This window comes from Planococcus citri, chromosome 3 (genome assembly GCF_950023065.1).
Source record: "Planococcus citri chromosome 3, ihPlaCitr1.1, whole genome shotgun sequence".
Taxonomy (NCBI): Eukaryota; Metazoa; Arthropoda; class Insecta; order Hemiptera; family Pseudococcidae; genus Planococcus; species Planococcus citri.
The window spans coordinates 59554839-59581115 of NC_088679.1; the positions used below are offsets into that span (position 1 = coordinate 59554839).

Here is a 26277-nt window from a genome sequence, read left to right on the forward strand (position 1 = left end):
TTAAAGAGTCGTTTTCTCAGATTGTAGGCGTACGTTTGGTAATTTTCAAACGAGAGCGAAGGTGGATGTTGGATGCTGGATACCGGATAAATTTGTCTAGCTAAAGGCGATACATAACGTTGGTATAATTGCGCTAGTTTTTCGAACGAGTAGGTTTTATACACGTACTCGTATCTATATAACGTACGAGTAAGATGCTCGTGCGGTATCACATGGCGTATAGTTCGAGCTATACACATTTGTCAGTTTGTACGAGTTGAAATGAGGTGTCGTTTAAAAAGAATTAAATTTTTTCTTCCTCTTTTTTCTTAAACGAATTAAGAAAGTAAGGTTGTAAAGTTCTTATAGGAGAGTTGGTGTTATTTTATGACGATTGTGGGTTAAATCCAGCTATAGCTAAGAGTGATGTAATTGTTTTTGAAACTGATGATTTGATTTTTCTTGCTTTTTTTTTGAACAATTACGTTCCCAAATTCATTTTTAAGGAAACTGTTGGATGAATTATTATGGAAAAGTGATCGTTTTGCTTTTTTTTTACGACGACTTCTCATAGCAATCCAAGGCCAGATTTCTTGAAAAGCGAGACTGAGAGACCACCTAGAGAGGCAACATTTTGAGAAAATACGTATAGTAGGCAATTTTTTTCATTTTTTTTTTGTCATTATATGTAAGTTCGTTAGTTCACTTCCCACCCCTTCCCAAGCGCCTAAATGTTCAACGAAAAGTCCAAACTTCAGGAATTCAATTTCATTTTTCAATTTTAGGCGAATTAATGGAAATTCAAATACCTAGTCTACTTATTTTTCTTGGAAGAAATCAAAGTTTGATGAAATCCTGGATTGCTTAACGCTTTATTTTTGATCCAACGAATCGATCGATGATATTTTAAATCTCTTTTAGAGCCTCCCCAGCAGATTTTCAGATTGCCCAGTTTCGGAAAAATTGTTGAAAAAAATCGAAAATTTATTCAACAACGGAAGTATATAAAAATCTGCCAAAAGCTCTAAAAGGGCTCAAAACCGCAATGAATCAATTTGAAAGGTCAAATGAACTAAATTGCAGCTTCCTATCTCGATTTTATCAAGTTTTGATTTCTCTGCGAAAACTTTGGCAATTTTTAATTTTTAATGATTCACCAAAAATTAGAAAATGAAATTATAAGCGGCTGGAATTTGAGTTGGTGGTATATTGTGGCATGCTCTTCTGGTTTTTTTTTGTGTGATCTAAAAATTATCAGCTGTGGGGTACCTTTTTTAGATAGAGGGGGCGAGGAGCGATGGACAATCCAAAAAGTTTAAGATCTAATTCACAGGATGCTCAAATTCTACCAAAATGTGAGTTTTTTAATTTTTTTCTAAAGAAAATGTGACGAAGGGAATATTTTTGACACTCGAATTAATGATTTGAACGAAACTGGGATGGATCAGAAGAAAACCTCAAGAGCCCCTGCTATAAATTTGATTTTTGGATTTTTGAAATTCCTGCCATACAGGTGATTACTGCTTTTAATTTTTATCGAAAACGTATTTCTAAATTCGTAAATTCTAACGATGCATCATTAATTCAGTATTCAAGTTGTTTAGTGCAGTTGAATGCATTTTCATTATGGAAAATAAAACTCCACAACACAGCGAGAACGTATCTGAGCATATCTATGTATCGCTATATTTTTTTTTAAATAAGAGTTCAACGAACTCAAATTTGTTTGTTTATTTTCGTCATAGAAAATGAAATGTTAATAACGTTTTTCATAAAATATTAATTCAACGAATTATTTGATTTCGTATTCTTCAAATACGATTTGTGATCTACGGATTTTTCATTCAATCTTACAGATTTCTCTACTTATTTTAATAGGTACTTTTCAAGGTGAAATATTTGTCAACATTTTATCTAGTGTCCTAATCAACAGACAACGTTCACGACTAAGGGACTCCCCAACAAGTACGTAGGTCAATTTTGCCAAAATGAAATCAACTACTGTAGTCGGAACCGTAAAGATCCTATCTTCAACTGCAAAACAACCGAGGAGGAAATAGTAAGTTTTTTTTTCACTTTTTCACGACTTCTAGATCTGCATAAAAAATTTTGAAAATTATTGAAAAAGCACAACCGTGTAGTGCGAATTGATCCCAGTTGGGATTTTGAAATTAAACCAGCGCAAGTTGGTCTTCGAGTTCAAAAACTTCCACGAAAAAATTTTAATATTGCCAATTCATCTCTAAAAACCTTCAAAAGGGGTGAAATTGACATTTCTGTTCAAAAATTTCTATCTTCAGAAGTTTTTAACCAGATTTTTCAAACTTGCAGAAATGCTAATCATTGCCAAGTGTCAATAATTGTGAAAATTTTTGAAATTTTTTTCCAACGGATCTTCTTAGTGAAATCCTCATTTTTAATTTTTTAATGAAATTTTTAGTGACTTTCTTCGAAGAAGCAATGGCAAAAAAATTATTGTGTATGTATCTCTTCTAGAAATACGTTTAACATACAAAACTTTTTATAATCGCTTGACCTTCAATTTCACAATTTTTTCCGCTTAAAATCTTCAATTTTGAAAAAAAATTGGTTCTTCCTAATTTTATTATGAAAGACGTTCGACTACATCGTCAACCTGAATTTGGGCCCAATTCATCTTTTTTTTTCATGTTTTGTAATTTTCATTCAAAAAATTGAAATCATCCCATTTTGAGAACTCCTGAATTGCTTTTTAAGGGGACCCATCAGGCTAAAATTCACGTCAAATGTAATGATGAAATGTAATAATTTCGATTTGATTGATATTCAAGTCTACATAAATGAATTTTAGACTGGGAGTCTGGTGTTTTCAAAATGGGACGAATAAATTTTTTAATAAAAACTATAAAACATGGAAACAGAATAAGACTCAGAGTCAAGGTGATGATGGCATAGTTGAGAATTTTTTATAATAGGAGTACCTATATTACGAAAAACCAAAAACAATTTTTTTTGGACAAAATTTGAAGATTTCAGCCGGTAAAAATTGCAAAAAAATATCTATAAAAAATTGTGGGAAAAAATACACATCTAGATGAGATACATACCACTGAATGATTTTTAATTTCATAAAAATCAACATAGATACTGTATTGTGCCTTTGTTCAGCTGTGGCTACGACAGGAGATTGTTACGTTTTCTTATTTAGTAACTTTTTTTTATGTTCATGACTGATATCTGTGACTGTAAACTCAAGTAGATTTAGTTAATGCATACACCTACGAAGTACTTATTCATTTCTAATACATTTTGAAACACAGTTGGCAGATGCTTTCATTTTCAAATATGCACAGAACGAATTCGCTTCTAATTGGAAGAATAATATCAAGCCGCAGCTTATCAAAATTTTGTCAAAGGAAAAGTTTACGTCAACTGATGCATGCGAACCAAGCCTTGTTAACTCTTGCCGAGGGTGGTAAGCTATTTAGAGACACCCTGTATTATGAAATGTCCGATGAATATGATTTTTTCTATTCGTTCTCTATTTTTTTTATTCCGAGTAAAAATATTCCTTTCGTCTTAAATGAAGTAATTCTGCGATAAATATCTTTCGTGTAGTGTAAATCCCTAGTGACAAAGATCTTCGATCCTGTTCGAGTGTATCCAGCCAAGTATTTATTTTTGAAGATAGTGAAATGGCTGCTATCACGAAGGTAAACAATGATTGTAACAGGTTGAGTTGATCCATAAGGATTATATTTATTATTATTATTCGAGTACCTCAGTATTTTTATTTATTCATTTATTCAGAAGAATATTTCACTTGGACGCTAAATCGATTTCATTGAATTCTGGTGCCCAATGTGTAGTTAAGACTTAATGACCTGTAAATTACCCAGGTAAAATTTTCTTCGAGATGTATGTTACAATACAATATTGCTTTGTAAATATGTGCATTTAGGATAGATTTAATATACTTTCTAAATTTGAAACGTGAAATTTCACTGCTTAGCAGTCACGACATTTTGGCTTCTTAAAAGCAGTAGTTTTTTACTGCAAAACAGTGAAAAATCTACTGAATTGGTCAGTAAAAATCATTTTTACTGATCAATTCAGTAAATTTTTTACTGTTTTGCAGTAAAAAACTACTGCTTTTAAGAAGCCAAAATGTCGTGACTGCTAAGCAGTGAAATTTCACTGTTTCAAATTTAGAAAGTAATAAAATGTGTCCCCCCTTATCTGCTCACCTACGAAAAAACACCAGTTACCTTCACCGCCTCATGAAAATATTGAATAAACCGTAAAGTGAACAACGTTTATGAAAGCTACATACAAAAGATTCGAAGAAAGCAGACGAATCGAAAAGCACCGTACGTAAGCAGAAGCGTTATGGTAAGAGCCCTGAAAGTACTCCGGCTCCAGTTCCCACTCCTATAACAACTACCAGTCCTACTACTCGAATTTAAAGGAGCAGTTTTGGTTCCAGCTTTAAAATATTCACGAATATGACCAACAGCAAATTTTATTTTATGTTATTTTACTTATTTTATTTCATTTTATTTCATTATTGTGTATTGTTGATTATTGTAAAGTGGCTCTGAAGGCACTACCTATGTAAATGACCTTGTACATAAATGCCGCTTGCGGTCCCTTACAATAATACTTAAACTATTTGATTTGATTTGAAGTAGTGACCAAAGTACCAATCGATCAACTTCCGATCTCGGTAACAGATACTATTCCGACAACCGAACCAGAGCCACAACCGTTGATGAGTTCTATGTTCAAAGATAACAATATAGCGGAACACCAAAAAGCTCTACTAGTGTTCAATCGTCAACGAAAGTATCTCCAGCATTCTCTAGCGATCCTTCAACAACTGAATCGACTCCAGAAGCTGCGAAACAATTAATTAACATCACTTGGCAATCATCTCTACTATCACTGATCTATAGTCATCCTATATTCGGTAAAAGTCAATTTCGTACCACCTTCGAGATCGAGATGGATCAATCATGATTTTTTTGTAAGTGCACCAGCAAAGAAAGTTACCAAAAGTGCCATTAAAAAATTAAACATTTGCATTTCGCCAAGAAGACAAGTTCAAAAAAATTTCAAAATATTAACGGATGACTTTTATGGCAGTGTCTTGCATCTCTGCAAGTTTGAAAAATTCGGATGAAATTACTAAAAATGGAAATTTTTGACAGAAATATCAAATTTATACCTCTTTTGGAGGTATGTATTAGAGATGAATTAAATTCTGATCAATCACTGAATAATTACAGTCTCCAATGCTTCACAAAGAATATACAAAAAAACTCGTGTTAATTTGGCTTCTCTCCCACCGACTGAAGAAGCTGTAAGACAACACTCTTATAGATGCTATCACCAGATTCAGCAGTGGAAAGGGAATATACTTTCCCCTGAAAACTGAGAGTGGAAAGTTGAGAATGAGAGCCTAAATCCCACTCAAAAATCGATGCCTCCAGCTCATGATCAGCTATTGAGAATGATTTCATGCAAATGTAAAAAAGGTTGTTCGTCAGCGTGCACGTGTCGAAAATATGGTAAATATGAACAATGAACTTAATCATTTTCAGTTCGTCAAAACTTTGAAAAAATAATGACAGAAGAGGAAGAAGAGGAAGATGACGACGTTGGCTACAATTTTGTAAAAAATTTACCACCGCTCAAATCTGAAAATCTTCACCGACACTTGAAATTCCAGAGATTGAGATTTTTGTGACTTGATGTAAAATTTCATTATTAGATATACAACCAAATTCTAGAGTACCATTTCATTATAATATCCTTCCAGAGAATGTGACCTTGGAAAAACTTCACCCTGACATGGAAGCAATGATACACAGAGTGGCTAAAAAGTCAGTATTCTGATTTTCACATTTCAAAAAGTTTTAAGTTTTTTGAGAAAAAAGTAAATAAAAAACTAAGCATTCTATGACATCATGTCGATTAGAAATTTAATTCTCTACAATTTTAGTCGGGTGTAATTTTTTTGTAGGACGCTTCGTTTCGCCTTAGGGTCAATTTTTTTGAAATGAACTTGAAAAATTTGCAAACTGAGTTTCATAAAAGTTGATCTGGAGGCGAAACGAAGCGTCCTACAAAAAAATTACACCTGATCAAAATTGCAGAGAATTAAATTTCTAATCGACATAATGTCATTAGTTTCTTTCTAGAGTGCTTATAGCTTTTGATTTATTTTTACAAAAAACCATAACTTTTTGAAATGTGAAAATCGGAATACTGACATCTCGTTTTTCCTCAGTTTTCCCAATTATCTGATTGGGTAAAATTCCAAATTCTGTTGGTCTGTTATTTATCGTTCTTTCAACATCTCGAACATAATTATCTTTTCGTATGTATTGTAAGGAAGTTACCAATTTACCTATCAGACCAAAATACACCTTTTCAAACAATACTCAAGTACGCTAGAGCAAAAAAACGATCCACCTCTTCTCCTTACCCACCACCTCACTTTCACACTTATTAAAAAGCATCATTTCATCAAGGGGTTAGTCGCCACTAGTAAACGAACTCGACTCGAAAACTGAAAAGTCGACCGAATTAAACGTCGTAGGCATAATTAAAACGATGTGACGAGTTGTCGTGTCGCATCGTCATGGCACTTGAGTGAAAAGCATCGTATCTCACTCTCAGTTGCGTTCAATTTTAACGATTAACTAGGGACTGAGTGCGACACCACGACGATGATGATGATGACGATGACGTGCCTTCGTCGTGAATTTTTCACCATTTTAATGATAATTTATTAGCGAACCGGGTCGCATCCGCAATCAATTCGATAGTATACCTATGCGGTATTGCTCGCTATAAAATAAAATTAATGTTTGTAGGTAAACTTACGCTGTCGCATTGCATAGCACCGCTCAGCTGTCTGACCGCTCCTCTGCCCAAAGATTCGCGTTTCCTTTGGGCCGAGAATAATCTGAGTTCTTTTCGTTCTTCGTCCGATAGACTGTGACAATAACGTACTTCATTATCTTGCGGTGGTAACTGTTGCAGCAATTGCCTGACTCGGTAACGTTCACCAATTGAATTTACATACGGTACTTTATCTTCGGGAATGGCCGAGAAATAAAGGTGTACCTGAAATCAATGTAATTTCTCGATGGTAAAAAAATATACGAGGAAGGCGCTTTTCATAGGCACTACTGAGTATTGAGTAATCGTACGTTATAAGTAGACTATTATACAAGATGGGAGAATACAAGGTGTTGCTCAAAAGGTAATAATCCACTCGAAATCTTCTTTCAAGACTACTAAAGGCAAAGATTAGGCAAACGTACACACACGAATTTGCTTACATATTATATCACGTAACTATTTCATTTCCTAGGAATTTGGGGATGCCATACGTAAACGTACACATGAACTCCCGTATAAACGTTTCAGAAACCTGAGTAATAAAAGTATCAAGTTGTTGGACATGTATACGCGTTACGTGAACGATAGAATTCAAGCAGTGATCAACTCGTAAGTAAATAATTTTCCTAAAAATTTCAACTGTAAAGTAGAATACCTAGTTGAAATCAATTTTATTTTCCAGGTATTCGTTAGCCGACCAACTACGCAAAATACTAACCTCTATCGAAGCTCTTCTACGTATTAAACTTGACAACGTCGAAAAGGAAATTAGAAACGATGTGGAGAAACGAGTATTTGTCGGGATTTGTTTAGAATTGTCCATCAGCGTCCGGAACATAAATTCAATCACGAAACGTTATGCTCGTAAGTAGAACTATTTTGAAAAAATAGTCAAGGTTTAATGAAATTAAATACTAATGGATGTTTCAGAATATCCGAGTGAAGAACCAATAGCCTATTCATCGAATTGAAGGGAATCTATTCATAATTTATGAAACACCCTGTATATATATGGACAGAATCGTGTCACAGGCTACGCAGAAGGTATAACCTAACCCAATAAAACCCAACCAGATATTTCTACTCTTAGAAGGACAAAAAGACCGCCTTCATTGTTTTAAAAAGGAAGAAAAAAAACTTTAATTATTAACATAATACTCTCGTCGAGCTACTCCCCTCGAACACAGCTCCTCTAACCAATACTCTTCGATGATTATACGGTAAGATAATTCGTTCTGTTTTTTAATTCTTTATACTCGTTGTTTGTTTCCTCTATCGACTGAAAAAAAACTCGTGCTTTCTCTTCAGCACATAACCGGAAGGGTTTTCTGCGAGAAATGCTGGCAAAATTGAAACTTGATTATCGCCTATCTGCGCGAAAACAACCGATACCGATTGATACAGATATCGCGAAATACCCAATAATTTTTTTTAAATGTAATGCCACTGATGTAACACTCGGTATGGATGGACTCCAGGTACCTACAATTGAGACACTGGACATGGAGAAATGTGTACTCAACTCACTACTGAGACTGTGTATAGCGTGCGATAATACACAAAAATGTTAATTACATATCGGTCTACAATAGCTGGACAGATTGCCATCGTTTTAATTGCGCGATTTAATGGGTGATAAGGATAAAAAAATGCGGTAACTCGGAGGCGTTTTTATTTTATTTCGCTGTTATACTACGTACGTATTCTAGGTACTCGTATAAGAAATCGATGTAAATTTTTTCCACGAACGTCTTTGGGCAAAGATTCCGTCATCGTTAAAATACGTATATACTTGTAAAGTAGCCTATGTGGCTGCCGCGTTTGTCAGCTTCGAGCTCTTATTGCAACTGGAGCTCGAGTACTGTATTTAAACAGCTTTATAGCTGCATATGTATAGTGTGTTCTCAAAAGTCACGGGTCAGCGCATTTGATTTTTTACGAGATGAAAATGAAGGAATTGGTTCAAATTGTTTTGAATTTCTAAGGAGAAATAAGCTTCAATTTCAAAAGTAAGTTGAAGAAATACCGAAGTACAGTACCTACTTTTTGCTAGAAAATTCAAATGGAAAAGTTTCACCTAGATTAATTTTTGGAACTTGTTCAGAAATTAATGGAAAATTATGTGCACACCTACTTGAAACATTTTCAAAATCAAAGATAATATAATGATCTATATTAATATTTTAACAAGCCATCAGCTAATCGCTGATTGCAAAATAGTTTTTGCATTTGCTTTCACCATATTGGTTGATAGTTTTAAAATTTTGTTTAAAAATTATCAATTTTTTAAAAAAATCTGAATTTAAAATTCAGCTAATTTTTTTTACAATATTATCAGTAACCAATCGTAATTTTTACGAATACCAAACATTAAACACGTTATTTCTTATTTACTTATGGCATGGCATATGGCAAATAACATGTTTGATTCGAGTTTGAAATGCAATGTAAACAAAACCAATGATCCTAACATTTTCTCATTTTTGGCGAATTTTTCAAAATTGGTCAATTTTTGCCCAAAAATGGTGTAATTTCTTCAATCTTCAGATTTTAAGAAAATGTTTGCATCATTAAATTGACTTCAGTAACCCATAGTGCTCAAATGGACGAACAAAAAATGTTATTATGACAAATTGCCTATCTTCAAAATGGAAGACGCGAACATAATTTGAAAATTTCAAATCCTCAAAATTTGAAGCAACCCAAATTTGGAGGTTTGCCTCTTCAATTTTGAAGACGGACAACATGTCATGATAACAATATGTCTTGTCCACTCACTCGAGTAGTATGGGTTATCGGCATCGTTTGAATGATTTAAACATTTTTTCTTATTTTTGATGATTTTTTCAAAATGGGTAAACTTTGATTTTGAGGTTTTATCAATGTTTATCTACTCGTTTTTATTGTTATTATGACATTTCAACAAAATTTAATATTGCTCAATTAAGTAATTCGTGTACTGTAATCAACATTTCATCACTTTTTAGCAAGTAATTTTCAAAATTGGATAATACATTTCGCTGAACATTTTCTTTGAATTTAATCAAGGCCCAGAAATGTCAATTTTTTTCAAAAGGGTTTTCCGGAAATCGTCTGCCAAAATTCAACTGCGGATAGTATTCGAGTGGACGAACAAAAATGTTGTTACATGACAAATTGCCCATCTTCAAAATAGAAGAAGCTAACTTGATTCAAAATTTTCAAATTTATTGTGCCTTGAATTTTAAAAATTTTGAATTTTCAAATTGGGTTTGTGTCTTTAATTTTGGCATAATAACATTTTTTTGTTCGTCCAGTTGAGCACTGTTGGTCAATTGAGGTCATTTTATTGATGCAAACATTTGAAGTTACACAATTTGTGGGCAAAAATTTACCAATTTTGAAAAATTTGCCAAAAATGAGAAACTGTTTGGATCATTTAACTGACTTCATCAACTCATAGTATTTGAGTGGACAAACAAAAACAGTCACTATGACAAATTGTGTTGTCGCTCCTTCAATTCACAAGACAGGAAACCGATCATAATAACGTTTTTTATTTGTTCACTGAGAGAAATTTTTATTGGAATTTTTACTATACATATGGTACTTAAATCATGAGATTTTGGATGGATTCTGAACAATTTTATACAATAAATTATACTCGTAGTAATTTCTCTCAAAGTGTACTACAAAAACGACTATAATTTATGGAAAGAATTGTTAGTAAAAATCGTCAAATTGTCAGAGTCCATCCGAAATCTTATTATTTATAGTAAAAAGTGCAATACATTTTTCTCTGAGTATATAAAATCAAAAGTACTGAAATGCAATTTTCGATTTTTGAAGAATTCTCAAAAATCAAACTCGGACCAAACACGTAAAAAAAAAAAAAACGAAATTTCACCAAATTGACCCAAAAAGGTGAATTTTGATATGCACCCTACTTTTCACCCCCACTCCTCCTTCCAATCGATTACGAACGGTTTCAAGCTGTTTTGAGCAATTCTGAAGCTTCCCAGCCAATTTTTGAAAGTTGGAATTTACACAAAATTTTACCAAACGATGCTGGAAAGCTAGAATTTAATTTATACCCTAATTTCAACACGTTGAGTCGGTTGGAGATTATTTCAAGCCGTTCCGGAGCCGGACTACCTGCGCAGTCATATTCTGGAAATTTAAGATTTTCAAAAATTCCCATAGAAACAGTCAAAATTAATAGTGCACTTACAAATGCGGTTGGGGCTTGTTATTCTTCTTTTTTTTTTTTAGAATCAGCACTCATTGCAGAAAGCTGTGAAGTAAATTGCCCGATGTTGAATTCGCTGATTGCAAAATAGTTTTTGCTTCTACTCCTTTTGGTACTCTCTTTTTTAAATAGAACTCGGCAATGATATGAAAGCCAACTTCGCAAATCCACAAGTGGTTCGAAAATAGAATATAGAGTATATTATTATGAAGGTATACGAGTATGCTACCAATTTTCAGCTTTCTGGGTCAATTTGATAAAATGGATTTTTTCCCAATTTTGGCCAAAATTTCATTTTCAAAAATGCTTTTTTTTCAAAATCGGGAGCAAAGAATATATTTTGAAGTACCTATAAGCACTTTTGAAAACGTTTTTTTCAATTTTGGCAATTTTTGCGAGTACTGGAGGGGTAAAATTTAAAGGGATTCGATTGAAAAAAATTGGCAATAATTTTGAACTCATACGCTTACGAATTGAGAACTGTCAATAAGTCATTACTTTTCCTCTCAAATTTTTGCAAATTTTGATAAAAATTGTGCATCTTTGTACTCTCATAGGATGTTGAGCTCTCATTTGGAAAATCAAAAATCGGGGAAAGTAGTTTACTTAGAGAACAGTGCGTAGAATCCGAAAATCACCTTGTTTTTTTTTCGCAGAACAATACTGATGTCGCTACGAACTCTTGAAGTAGGGCAAAAACGGCCATTTTTGCAACTTTGATCATCTCTCCTGACCACAAAAACAACTTGAATCGAAAAACTTCCCTCTGTTTTTTATTTTGGGCCTAAAGTATCGATTACGCCCTTTTTAGACCCGAACAAAAATATGCATGAATTCTCAATTGAATTTTTGCCCTTAAATTCGCTGATTGCAACATAGTTTTTGCTTTTTTTGGTATTGTCTTTTTTGAATTGAACTTCCGAAATGGTCTAAAAGCCAACTTCGCCAATCTATAAATCGGGTCGAAAATAGGGTACATGTGTATACCAATTTTCAGCTTTCTGGATCAATTTAATAAAATTGATTTTTTCCCATTTTTGACCGAAATTTCATTTTCAAAAATGTGTATTTTTTTCAAAATCGAGAGCAAAGAATACACTTGAAGTACTTAAGCACTCTTGAAAACGTTAAAAACAACATGTCACACGTCGCCTAATTTTTTTTTCAATTTTGACACTTTTTGAGAGTACTGGAGGGGTGAAAATTAAAGGAATTTGATTGGAAACATTGGCAAATATTTTGAACTCAGCGCTTACGAATTGAAAACTGTCGACACTTACGTCACTTTTCTTTTCAAGTTTTTTTTTTTTGAAATTTGATAGAAATTGTGTAGGTACCTTTGTACTCTCAAGGGATGTTGAGCTCTCGTTTAGAAAATTATTTTGTTGAAAAGAGAATAAAAAAGTATCTTTACTAAATAGTTTCAAATTCTCAAATGGCTATTTCCAACTTTTGAATTTATCGTGAAATTTATTGACCTTTCATACTGAAAATTCAATGTTTAGCTTTTTTAGTTTTGATTATCGAGTTTGAATATCGAATCTATTTCATTTCAGACTCCCATGAACAGATTTGTACCGAAAATAATCAGTTCTATGATATAAGAGGTCAAAGGACAGAGCTTCGTAGTTCTGCAAAAAGCCACAAACACATGAAAATTAGAAGGCTCCTCCCCCTTCCCCAAATGAAAATGGTTAAAATTATCGCAATTATTTTACTAAGCACACCATCAAATTAGCCTGTAAACAAATTTCAGTGAAATTGAATAACCTGGCTTGAATTTTGGTTCGAGTAGATATTTTTAAAAACTTCAAAAAATATGAACGTAATTTTTACAGCAACTAGGTATACCTATTATTAGAAATGAATAAGATCCATTGACTCATGGATATCTAACGGAATTTTGTTGTTGAAAAAAATCACTACTTTTTCACTATTTTTTCTACAACCAAATTTTCAGAAAGCTCTCCAATCGACCCCCCTCTCCCTACACCAAAAAAATTCAAAGTCAAATTTGAAAAAAATGAAGTTGGAAGAAAATTTGTATACGAAGACGTATACTCTTCAATTTTAATCAACAGTATTAAAAAAAATACAAATGAGCGATTTTTTTTCAATGATTTGAAAATTTTTGTTGAGCATTTAAACTTTTTTCTTTTTTTTAGTAGGTACCTTTTTGACTAAATGCAATACTTTTTCACTACTTTCACTGCCTGTTAGATAACCTGACATCATCTACTGATTAAAAAAGTAAATATGACTGAAAAACTGCAAAAAATTACAATCAATGGGTCCCAAAATTCGCGTACTTATGGTTTTCTGTAAATCTACGAACACAAAATTTTGTACTCAATAGCTACGTACGATGTAAAATTTTTACTATGTTTACAGTCACGATAGATACTTGTTGGGATGACTACATTCTTTGCAAAAATTTCAACAAAGTCTAGAATACCATCTTTACATATTTCAGAGAATGCCAAGATTACGATCTACAAATGGATCTCAAGGATGCCTTCAACATGAGCAGAACTATCTGCCAAAATTGGAAGATGGTTAATTTTGCCAGAATTGATAATCCGATATCTATCTAAATATTCCTCATAAGTAGGTACAATTTTCTGACACACGCAAACTCGATGCAAAAAATGAAAATTAAGCCATTAAACTAAAATTAAATTCAAAATAGTTTAAAACTATCATACAAGGAATCCTTATCTCGTTAATTATACTTAATTTTCATATGTAAATGATTAAAATTTTCTCCATTAGTCGAGCTAATGTTTTTCAAAGCAGGGGGAAAAGGTAAGTATAATACTCGTGAGTGTAAATATGCCCACAGGATATATCTGCCTATTCGCCACGATAAATACTCAATACGATCGGATGAAAAAAAATGTGGAAAAACGTTGTTATAAAATGTAAAAAGATTACTATAAGTAACTCGAAGTCGAAGCAGATACCTATAGTCGAACTAGACGAGGCGTTATACTATAGCTTGAGAATGAGACGTCGTCGCTCGGTTGGTATCTTAATTGCATTAGTTCGCAATTACAATATTAGCGCATTCCAATCGCAAGATTATACGAACACGACGAAGACGACCAGCAAAGGAGAAAAGTACTCGTATTTGCACTCGGTGGAGACGCATCTGAAGGAAAAAAAAATTAGTTGTTGGAGCGCGAATTGATTTTTTTACTCGGCTTGAAATTCTTGTAACGATGTTCGATTCGAAACGATAATTGTTTCGTGTCTTGGATTTTTTCCCCCCTGAATAGAGGGTATGTTGGGTATGTAATATGTGCTATGCTACGTACTCGTACTATGGGGATATAGTATGTAGGTACACATACGCCGATATCTTTCAAATACATCTTATTCGAGCTGCGTTCTCTCATATACGGTTGCATTTTTCAGTTGAATTGTTATTTATCGAAGCCCGAGTTATTTACTTTAGGTATATCTACTCGGCGTACTCGATATACGAGTATATGTGATGCGGTTTATTTGTACATGAGTTCTCATTTCGACGATACGAGTACAAAATGTACGTGAAATGAGCTATATAGGTTTTTAGGAGGTTTAGGGGTTTGTACGAGTATTTCTCTTTCTTTTCTGTTCCCATCTCGATGCGACGACGATGCAGCCAGCGTAGATATTTATTGAGATGGTGAATGAAGTAGGTATATTAGTATATGGTGGATTTTCACCAAGAGTCGATGCGATATTAAGAATACATTATAATTTCAAAATAAATTACTTTATCTTTTACTGTGGTCGCTTTATTGTTGCGATGTGATTATTCATCTTGAAACTATAAGAGTATGACGTTGATTTATGAGATATATTTAATTTCTTCCTTCTTCGTCTGTGTACTTCTGTAGGCTTATATTTTTTTCAGTGGGGGATTTTTCGGTGAGAAGTACACTTGGTTCTTTTCGGAAGTATTTTTTTGGAATGGTTTTTAGGTTTGCTGGAACCATGAAGATAGAGGGGTCAAAGTGGAAAATCATCGCAGATGGCACATTTATATATGTATTTTGAATAATACGATACATTCATTATTTACTTACGAAAGAGCAACTCGAGAATTTGACCTTCGATTTGAACAAGAATGCGATTTTTGGAAAAACCATAGTTTGAAATATATTCTTGTAACCAAAATTTCAGCTACCACACGGAAAAAAAATTATGGATAATTTTTACTATTTCACACAGTAACCGGATCCCATTCAAAAATATTGTGATTTTTACTATGAGATTAGTAAATTTTAATATGAGAGTATAGATTTTACCTAATTCTATAAGTAGGTAAGATGTATTTTTTGGCTGAGTAAAAATCACTATTATTTTTGAATGGGATCCGGTTACTATACTGAAATGGTAATTTTTATTAAAATTTTTTTCCGTGCAGAATTGGTTTTTCGATTTTTAGCGAATTTTTAAAATGAATGGCCAAGTTCGTCGAAAAATTGACTCCACCCTCGCAAAATATAAAATGACAACCAAATCTTGCAATAAACATCCATTTCTCCTAGAGCCCATTGTCATTTGCCTTTTGCCCTTTTTGCTTGTTGGACGTCAAGTTGTGCACTCGTTTCCTTTTTTATTAATTTGAACACCCTTTCGCTACCGACAGCTAAATTGAAACCTCCCCCACAGCCCAACAATTTTTTTCATGTTTTTATGTGAATTGGAGGTCTACATACATGGTACAATAGGTCACACATTCCAAACAATGCTTCATCCCCCTTTTAAACCCCTGTCACAGCGTGTGTGACATCAGTCTAGCACCACCCAAAAATGCATAAAATATGTTATAGCTTTGGACCAATGATAAATACACACAAAAAATGCTGAAAAACATGTAGTTAATTTTTTTAAATGTAAGAAAAACGACGTAAAATCTTTTTTTTTGGACCTTTTCTGCATTTTTTATAATAAGGCTTTTGACGTATTGCGGGTTGCATATCGGTTTGCCTGAACTTTATCGGTTTGGTGGGCATTCTCATCACTGAGTATCAAAATTTCATATTTTGAGCTATTTTCACAAGGTGTTTTTGAAATTTATAGCTTTTATTTAGTTTTTCCTTCAATTTTAAACACTGTTGAATCCTGAGATGGAAAAAGATCCGCTCTTTGTCGAGATTCAAAGATGTTTCGTCAACTTCTTTAAAACTCGACGAAGAGAGGATCTTTTTCCATTACAGGGTTTAACAGTGTTTAAAATTGAAGAAAAAACTAAATAAAAGCTATGCATTTCAAAAACACCTTGTGAAAATTGCTCAAAATATGAAATTTTGATACTCAGTGATAAGAATGCCCACCAAACCGATAAAGTTCAGGCAAACCGATATGCAACCCGCAATACGTCAAAAGCCTTATTAAAATTTACCTAATTATTTCGTAAATTTGTCAAAAATTGCATCTAAAATCCTGTTATTTTGTTTACATTTGTTGATTTTTATCAATTGAAACTCCAAACAGTGCATCTGTAACGCAATGGAACGAAAATTCTAAAAAAAAAATAATTAAAAAAAATTCACTAAATTTTAGTGAAATTTTGAAAAAAAAAAAAAATTGCGTAAGTTGGTAACACTGCGCGAGCCCAGAGCAGAACTATGTTGGTTTGGGTGTATGTAGACTGCCACTACCAGTTCTGAACCGTTTGTATAGGTCTACTATAGATAAAACGCGCATAAAACGTAGCATAATCGCTGTCACACCGTGTGTGACACCGGGCATTTACCATCCCCGAGGTCGTCACATATGCTGTGACGTCGGTAGCGAAAGGGTTAAAAATTACTTTAAAATGTCGGATAGTCAAACTAGATGGCTATTGAAAATGAAGGAGACGATGAAACCAGCCTACAGTGAGTTATTTGTAATTTAAATTTAGTAAGTAAGTGGTGCACTGACACCTGTAATTTCACCAGAGGTCTTTTCCAACCCCCCCCCCCCCCCAGGTTCACGAACCCCCTTCTGACCTCTTTAGAAAAAGCTTCAGGCTCCAAGACGCTTCCACTCAAAATTGCTCAGCCTTTCAGGACACAATTTTCTTTCATTTAGTTTCAAAAAAACTAATTAGGCTCCTACCTATGTTGTTTTCTGCCTGCCACTCCCTTTCAGGTTCCAAACGCCGAAGCTAAGCAACCATTTAAATAACTAATTCATTGAGTTAAAGGACACACCTCAACTACCCATTTGCTGATTGCAAGATGGTGTTTACTTTTCTGCTAATTGTTTGATTTTGAATATTTATCATCAAAAGTTCATCTGTCAACACACTGCACGCTGTGGCTCAACTATTTCTTAACTGAGTCATTGAATGAAAGATGTCCGAGTTTTGAAAAAAAAAAAGTAAGCACAAAAGATTGCAAAAATGTAACACCTGTGATACGTTGATTCCCAACGGCGAGAGGATGATGTGATTATTCAAGTGTATCTGAAAAATTTAATCGATTTTTCATCTGAACAACAATTCTATCGGTAATGCACTATACCTATAGGGAGATTCAGAAAATTCGGAGTGGAAAGCAGTAAATATTTGAAGAGTGGTCATTAGTTACCTAGAACCACCCCCTTCCCTCCAAGGATCCGAATTTCGCCTTTTATGGCCATTCTGGAGCCTCGAGTGCGATTTTTGATTTTTCCAGGATTTTTATCTTTCCTGAAGAAGACCTGAAAATTAACTTGGTCGACTGGAAATCGAGTCCTGACTTATTCTAGACCGGTTCAACGAGTTTATTCATAATTAGAGGAGTTCCAGATGAATCCTTGAGTGTGTTTCTTCGACCTGAAATTTTTGATATTTGCACATTTTTCATCGAGTAAATGTGGTCAATAAAATACTACACTCGTGGTGTCCACCTAAAAATCACCTCAGTTGTAGATAAATTCGTTAAACTGATCGAGAATAAGCCAGAACTCGATTTATTACAGCTATCTGAAATCAATTTCTGCTTTTTCAGAGGTTCAAAAATTTTGCAAAAAATCAAAAATCACTCTAAGGGGAAGACTTGTATTAGCTTTGACTCATTTTCATCGTCTTTGCTGCAAAACTATGATACATTTAAAATAGAAAAAATATTTTCAGAAAATTATCATTTCCAGACTTTTAAAAACTTGTAAGCTCATTCCTGAAAATTGAGGTTTCCTTATAAGGTTTATACGCATTATAACTGCATGTAAGCAGTATTTTATGGCCACATTTTTTGAGATTGGATGGACTTTATTCTCATCAATGAATTGACACATCGATCGTTGGGTTGTTATATCGTTGGCGACATGGAACCACGTACGATGACTGAAATTATCCTTCCCCCGGATGATTGCTCGCGGCTGACCTTTATTGAGCAGCATATACTGAAGATATCCATTGTTACAAATTCACCAATTTTTGTAGCTGTTATTTTATTATAAGATGGATACTTTTTGAAACCATAAATTTTATTTTCTTTGCACGTAAGACATGCATTTGTTAATGTCTGAATGTGTTTCCCTGCGATTCGGCTAATATATCGAAAGTCCATCAACAATGGAAATAGTAAGTAATTTTTTTTTGAATTTTCAATTTAATTAGAAAGCTCCGAACTTTTGGATCATGGTAATGGTCGTCGTTTGTAAGAATATTGGAGGCCTTGTGAGATTTCAAGTTTCATATCCTGAAACCAACATATAATTTTGAACCCAAAACAATCCCGGAACTGAAACAAAATCGTTTTGGTTTCAGAATTTCAATTTTTGATTTTTTCCCTCGATTTTATTCTGATAAATTGTCATTTTACATCATTTATCATCATTCATTCAGGTTACAATAGAAACTACTCGAGGAATTAAGATGAATAGGTATGCATTTCACACAATCGGATTCACCATGTCAAAACCTCCCATTTTTTAGACTCCTTGCAGGGTCCATTAGTCAATTTGGGCTTAAAATTGGTTGAAATGAAAGTCCCGAAACCGGAACCGATTCATCCCGGAACCGAAACAATTTTTTCAATCACGAAACCAATCCCAAAATTGAAATAAAAATTTAGAACGGGGAACTGCTATTAATATTGAACAAGCAGAAGAAACAACTTGGAAAAAATAAGGTAGGTAAGCAATGAATGTTTATTTTTCTTGTGTACCTAATTTTTAAAATATTGATTATTTAAATTTAAATTAGAGTTTAAAAATTATTTGCTTTGCATTGGGAATATTATACTGATTTTTATCTTGATTTAATATCGATATTCAAAATAGGTCTATGCTGATGTTGATTCATCAAGAATTCAGATGCTGAGCAACTGCTGTTACGACTGTTACGAGTAATATTGAACAAACTGAAGAAAAGACTGGAAAATTAATCAGAAATTTACCTCCCCCCCTCTTCGACACGCACTGGTTTGTTGAGAAGCCAAAAATCACACACTTGGATAGATCACCCCAAAAAACAGTCCGCGGATTCTGACTAAATTCAGCAGGAGAGCTTCATTTTCAGTTGAAAATTACTCAAAAAAATTTTTAGCTCAGGAGGTGCAGCTGAAGGGGAAAAACAAACCCTCGAAGAGAGAGCATTTTCGAAAAAATTGTGTTTTTTTCGCTTGTGTCGCCACCCAACCTGTCTTCAGAAAAATGGTACAGAGTCCCAAATGAAAGTAATCGAGATTCTGCGTCGATATATGCTATCGCCGGGCGCCGCCAAAATTCAAGACCACTTTTAGGGTTCTACTGACAGGTTGAAAATTGCAAATCGCTAATTCTTGAATAAATTTGCGTTTTGAAAATTGTTTTCTTCGCAGATATTTCGCATTATTTGTAAAAAATTTTCAAAGATATTATTGTTCAGACTGGGAAAATGTTTTGAAACGCAGTGGTGCCATCTTTTTCGTCATTATTGCCAATTTTAAAAAATTAAAAAAATGTCATACTCGTAAGTTTTTGGCAATTTTTTTCGAATTTTTGAAATTGGCACCATTGCGTTTCAAAATATTTCTCCAGTTTCAGGAATAATATCTTTTGATATTTCGGCATAATTATGAGAATTGTCCTTCAAGAAAAAAATAGCACAGACCGAAGCAGAGTTTCAAATTTCCCAAAACAGGTTGGGTAGCAACAAAAGCGAAAAAACCACGATTTTTTCGAAAATTCCCTACTCTTTGAAAGCCTATTTATCCCCTCCAGGAACAATTCTGGAACTAAAATTTTTTCTGAGTAACTTTCAACTCAAAATGAAGGTCTCTGCTGAATTTGGTCAAAATCCGTAGACTTTTTTTTCGCGATCCGCCCCATCACACATACTTATAAGGTATTTTAGAAAGCCATTCAAAAAGAAACAATATGTGCATACTTATTCCTCAATTACAACAAAACTGAGCCTCAAACCTTCACTATTTGAATACATCTGCATACTTCTGCAATCAAGTACCCACCTTCGACTCTTTCACTCAGTGAAAATTATGTAAAAAAAACCACACACACATGGCAAAAAATAATAATTAATCTATTCGCGTACTCGCTAAACGTGTTTATAAGTAAAAACACTTTTACGTTCGCGTTTTATTAAATAATCAATAGTACATAGTACAACAACGCGTACCTCACCTATCTTGGTAATTTATGTATTACCGAATTCGAAATTGCAGAACTAGTTTTAGTATTCCCACTCTGCTACTCCTGCTCTATACACACATTATTACTCGTAATAGGTATAGAAGTAAAATTCGATCTCTTGGCAGTACTAAAAATACAATCATAGATATTTTACAACCGAGTATAATTGGTTATTAGTCAATATTAATTGTAAATTAGTAGTTTTATCTTAACTTATACGTGCACGTTACGTACACGAGAACACAAATCTCAACATAGGGAGACTTATGTATAGGTACAAGTAGGCAGGTAATTCTAAAAGGTGAAATTATCGCTACCAGAAGGTTGATAGAAAGGTTCGATATGTTTGATGGCCATCGGCGTAAATACCTCGAAAATTATAAGTTGGTTATTCGACAGGTATTTCTTTATATTGGAAAATAATACAAAAATTATAGTCTTCGGTCTCCCTCTACCCTTTCCCTTCGGTTCAACATTTTTATACATACTAGGAATTTCAACTGATGAAAAACACATCCACTAGGCAGGTATTTCATTTCTTTGACTATATAGTCGAAGAGTTCACAGAGTTGGTAATTTTGGTTAGGTATCAACGAGGTAGATGTTTGATTTTAGTACATACCACCATCATCATCTCTATATATCTGTCTATCTAAAACCAGATATAGGTACCTAAATCTTTACATCAATTGGTCGGAATTAATTTACCAATTGTAAATACGACGTACGAGTATACTGCTAGAAGTTCACAGGCATATGATGGCAGGTCATTAACAAGTGTATTGGTATAAAGATTATACAAAGGATTGTCAAGTGTGAGCTTTGATGTGTGTTCAGTCGATCGAGTGCGAGTGGTTCTGGTTAGCTCAATATTTATACATACATAGACTATAGTCAAATACACATACGAGGTAGGTACGTATATGCATAAAAACACAAACGCCAGAAAGAAATACACCAATGTACAACACACGTATAAGTACTATAAGAGGATTATTTGATCGGCTATTCACTGTAATCTACTCGTATTTGATATCGGTGTAGAGGAAATCAGAAGCAAAAGGGTCATTAAGCTTCTCTTTCGACTACTTCACAAATACATATCTACGAGTATAATTATGATAAGTGTACGTTTAATGATTCGCATATAGGTACCTGTATCATAATCACATGCGAGTATCTCTAAATATACATAGTATAGGTATTACTCAGCTGGACAAAAAGTTGAAATCTATACACGGTAAGTGGGTGTGTAAGGTACACGATGAGGTTCGAATGAAACAATTATCAGCACGAGTGGCGATTAAATAACGATAAAAAAAAAACAACCGCGTAAATGGTACGTTATAAGCTATCAATTTATGAAAATTAACGTCCGCCGATCCACACTAACAAGGTTGCTAGTATGAAAAAAAAATTCACCATCGACAGTGGTCTTTGAATTCACCAGAGGTATGTTCTGTATGTGTTAGAATAATATTTAAGATTATGTAAAGCGATATATTTTTCGACCTTATGTTGTATGGACCATGGTTATATTATGTACGTCCAGCAACTCCAAGTCCAGTCTAAACGCCAACCGGTATATGATTAATAATCCTTCCAAAACAGTATGTTTACTACTCGTAGTATCGAGAAAAGACCCTCTAGATAGACAGTTTTTTTTTACAACATCTTTTCGGTCGTCTATTTGGTATTCGCCACGAGCCACGTTCAACAGAAACAAGACAAAAAAACACTCTCGATGTTCGTACAACGACGTTGGGGTAAAAAATATTTAAAATATTACATGTAAATTACAAGTCTGTTTTTCGAATGTAATATGAATACGAAGAAAAGAGGTAAAAGAAGCGAGTTGGAATGGATAAGTACATATGTATGAATGGAATTTATGTACGTTATTCATCAGACTGAACTTCAAGAAGACGACTCTCTATGACTATGAGTAGGTAAGTTTTCTTTGTATGTAATTGAGATGACCTCGCGAAAGACATCCAGGTAAGGGTGAAGAAGCAGGTGCGTTAAAATCGCACGTAAATGTCGTTTATGAGTGGGCGAGCACGATCTGGTATAACAGAGAATAGACAAGAGAATTATGCATGCATTTCAACGAGCCTGATTTCAATAATACTGGAATACATGTTGAAGTAATGCACTTTTGAGATGAACATGACAAAAAATTTAAAACCGGAATTTCATTTAATGAAAAATTTGGACGATGATGTTGTTTATTTTGTGGATACAAATTTTTCAATTTTGTTAAAGAAGGTAACTAACCTTACCTTGGTCTTGGTCATTTAAAATCCTTGTAAGATGTCTGAAAGAGAGTTTGCAACAGTTTCCTGTGGTCAAATTCCCGTTGAGACCATTATAAGTTACTTGGTGGAAAAATTCACGCAATTCCGAGCTCAATTTTTTCATTTTACTCCAATTTTAAACAAACACGAAATCAATGAATTTGAATGATCGAATGTTAACAAGGAAATCATGTTGCACCAGATTGCAAGTAAATTTTTTCTTTTAGCTCATTACTCGCTGGTTGCTTATAAATTTCATTTAAATATAGGTAAGTACTTATTTTCAAAATTTATTTTCCAACTTAATTTGAATATGAGAAAACAAACAGAAAATTGGAGGAAGATGCATTCAATATCCAGGAAAATATCAGTTACACCTGATTGCAAGCAAATTTTTGCTTTCGGCTCATTGCTCGCTGGTTGCTTATAAATTTCACTTAAACTAAGGTTCTCATTTTCAAAATTTGTTTTCCAACTAAACTTGAATATGAGAAAACAAACAGAAAATTGACAGATCACAAATCACAGCGGTTGTTAATGGTAATCTGTTTAGTATTTTGTTGTTTACAATATTCACTTAAAAAAGGGACAAGGGAGGTATCCCCACTGACAGAAAAAATTTCGAACTAAACAAATGCAAAAAAATCGTACGCAGGGCGGTGATGCTTGAAAATCGCAATCGATCGTAATTGGCCTCATCTGTCGTTATTTTTTTTTGGTTTGCAATGCTTGAAAATCGTAATGAGCGTAAGGTATCGTAATGATTGTGGAATTTTGCGTCCAAAAATGAAAATTACATGGTTACTTACGAGTAAAAAATGTAAACGTTTTCTAATCTAATTCGATCTTTGTCCATTTTCATTGGATTTTCAATTAATTTCATTTTCAATACGCGATCAGATGCAATTCAATTTGAATTTAAAATTTCTAATATACATTTTAAAAAACGTAGAACGAGATATAGATATGAAAAAATTTGCCACTCCAGTTTCATTTCAAGCAGCCAACAATTTCTCAAAAAAAAATTTATCATTATTATCAACTTTTCAAGCATAGCAGTTTCCCAATACGACAGTTCACGCCGTTTTCGTCAAAATTTTTATTACGACCGATCACACTGATAAAGCCGATTACGAATTTCAAGCATCACCGCCCTGAACGCAAGATAAACCGAATTTTCTCTAGCAGACTGATGCTTAAGGGCCGATTTCGCATACTTTTTTGTATAAGCAGCAGGCAGAATTCTTAAGCAAGTTTCACACGCTTCAAGTTTACTTAATTCAAGTACATTTACTTTTGAGCAGTGATGTACCTTTACGCGTCAAATGGAATAGTTGACATTTGACATAGTTGACATGTCAAATATGTCAACTATGTCAACTATGTCAAATGAATTGACCAATCGAAATTCATTTTAAAAAATCAGATTTCCTCCAGCCACTCATGATATCAACAAATTTATATTTTTATTTTTAATTTCTTATTTTGATTTCTTGTTTCATTCTCATGTTGTCATGTAGAAATTTCGAAATTTATCAAATTTTTAATAAATCTGACAAATTTACAATCTTTTTCTGTTGAATAATAATGAATTTGACGTAGTTGACACATAAAATAGGTTGACATGTCAACTATGGTTTTTTTAGTTGACGGCCAACACTGCTTTTGAGTACTTGATTATATCTGATCAAATAAATTTACTTGTATTTATTATTTTTCATCATGAAATGCGGAGTGGATAATCCATCACTTAATTAAAATATCAAGTTACTTGCGGTAGTTGCGGTTGGTTGAATTAAAGAAACTAGCAGCGTGTAAACCCCGCTTAACAACTTGTAAATCTTTGCATCTTCAGATCTGGAGATCTACTGTATAGAAAGATGAAATTTAAGATATATATACTTTGAAACAATTAGAAGAAAATTGTCAGATGCGATTCTCATTTGATTGAATATTTTCCGCAGAATTTGAAATTGAAAATCAACGATGAACACTTTTCAATCACTGTTCATTCCGAAACTATTCAAGTAATTAAAAATCCCATCCGACATTTCTTTCTAATTGCTTCATAGTATCTAGATATGTCAAATTTCATTGAGTTTCATCCGACAGATCTCAAGATCTCAACACTCAAAAATCAGGCGGACTGGGTATGCAATTGTGTATGCGGAATCGGTCCTTAAAATGTAGTAGTAAGTTCAATTTTTTAGTACTTTTAGGTTTAATTTTGGGTCATGTTATGCCAATTTTGTTTTTCAGTTTCACGATCCTGTACATTAATTTTGGAGCAGTATTGGCCCTACCCTAAACATTTAGGATTAATACAGAACAAAATGCAGAAGAAAAGCCTAAAGAAAATGAAAAGCTTAAGGCACAAGAAAAAGAAAGTGATAGTGATAGTGAAGATAAAGAGTATGTCATTGTTAATGATTTTCTTAAGAAAGTTTTAATTTTATCAAATTGATAAGAAATTTTATTTTATTTACTTACTTCAATTTTATTTTCATTTCAGATTTTTAATTTTCAAAAAAAATTTATTTCATATTTTGTTTAATGGTGGATTAGGCATATTGAGGATACCACCTAAAAAAGAAACGCACTGATAACTGTACCGCAAGGTGGAATGGAAAGCAGTTACTTAGACCAACTTTATTGGAAAAAATTGATAAGGTTTTATTTCAGTTACTTCAAGTTTATTTTTATTTCAGATTTTTTATTTTTCAAAAATTTTATACTTATTTTTTTCTCTTCACATATTTCATTTTATTTTTGCATTTTCAACAAGTTTTGTGTTCATTTCTTCACTTTTTTATTGTTTTTTTCATTTTTTTCTCAAACTGATAAGAAATTATATTTTATTTACTTACTTCAATTTTATTTTCATTTCAGATTTTTAATTTTCAAAAAAAAATTTATTTCATTTTTTGTTTAATGGTGGATTAGGCATATTGAGGATACCACCTAAAAAAGAAACGCACTGATAACTGTACAGCAAGGTGGAATGGAAAGCAGTTACTTAGACCAACTTTATTGGAAAAAAATTGATAAGGTTTTATTTCATTTACTTCAATTTTATTTTTATTTCAGATTTTTTAATTTTCAAAAAAAATGTTATTTCATTTTTCTTCATTTTATTTTTTGTTTAATGGTGAATTAGGCCTATTGAGGATACCACCTAAAAAAAAACCCACACCAATAACTGTACTGCAAGGTGGTGCGGAAAACAGTTACTTTAGACCATCGTTATTGGAAAATAATTAAAAAAGTGAAAAAAAAACATAAAAT

General features: G+C 33.2%; 1 protein-coding gene across 8 annotated transcripts in view; it reads right to left on the reverse strand.

The window, feature by feature from the left end:
- LOC135841590 (protein prickle-like) overlaps positions 1 to 26277 on the reverse strand; it is a 511819-nt gene that overhangs the window by 59264 nt on the left and 426278 nt on the right. For all 8 annotated transcript variants that reach the window (XM_065358611.1, XM_065358614.1, XM_065358612.1 and 5 more), the window contains one exon: positions 6850 to 7092. In XM_065358611.1, the coding sequence (XP_065214683.1) occupies positions 6850 to 7092 (243 nt within the window). The remainder of the gene's footprint in view (positions 1 to 6849; positions 7093 to 26277) is intronic.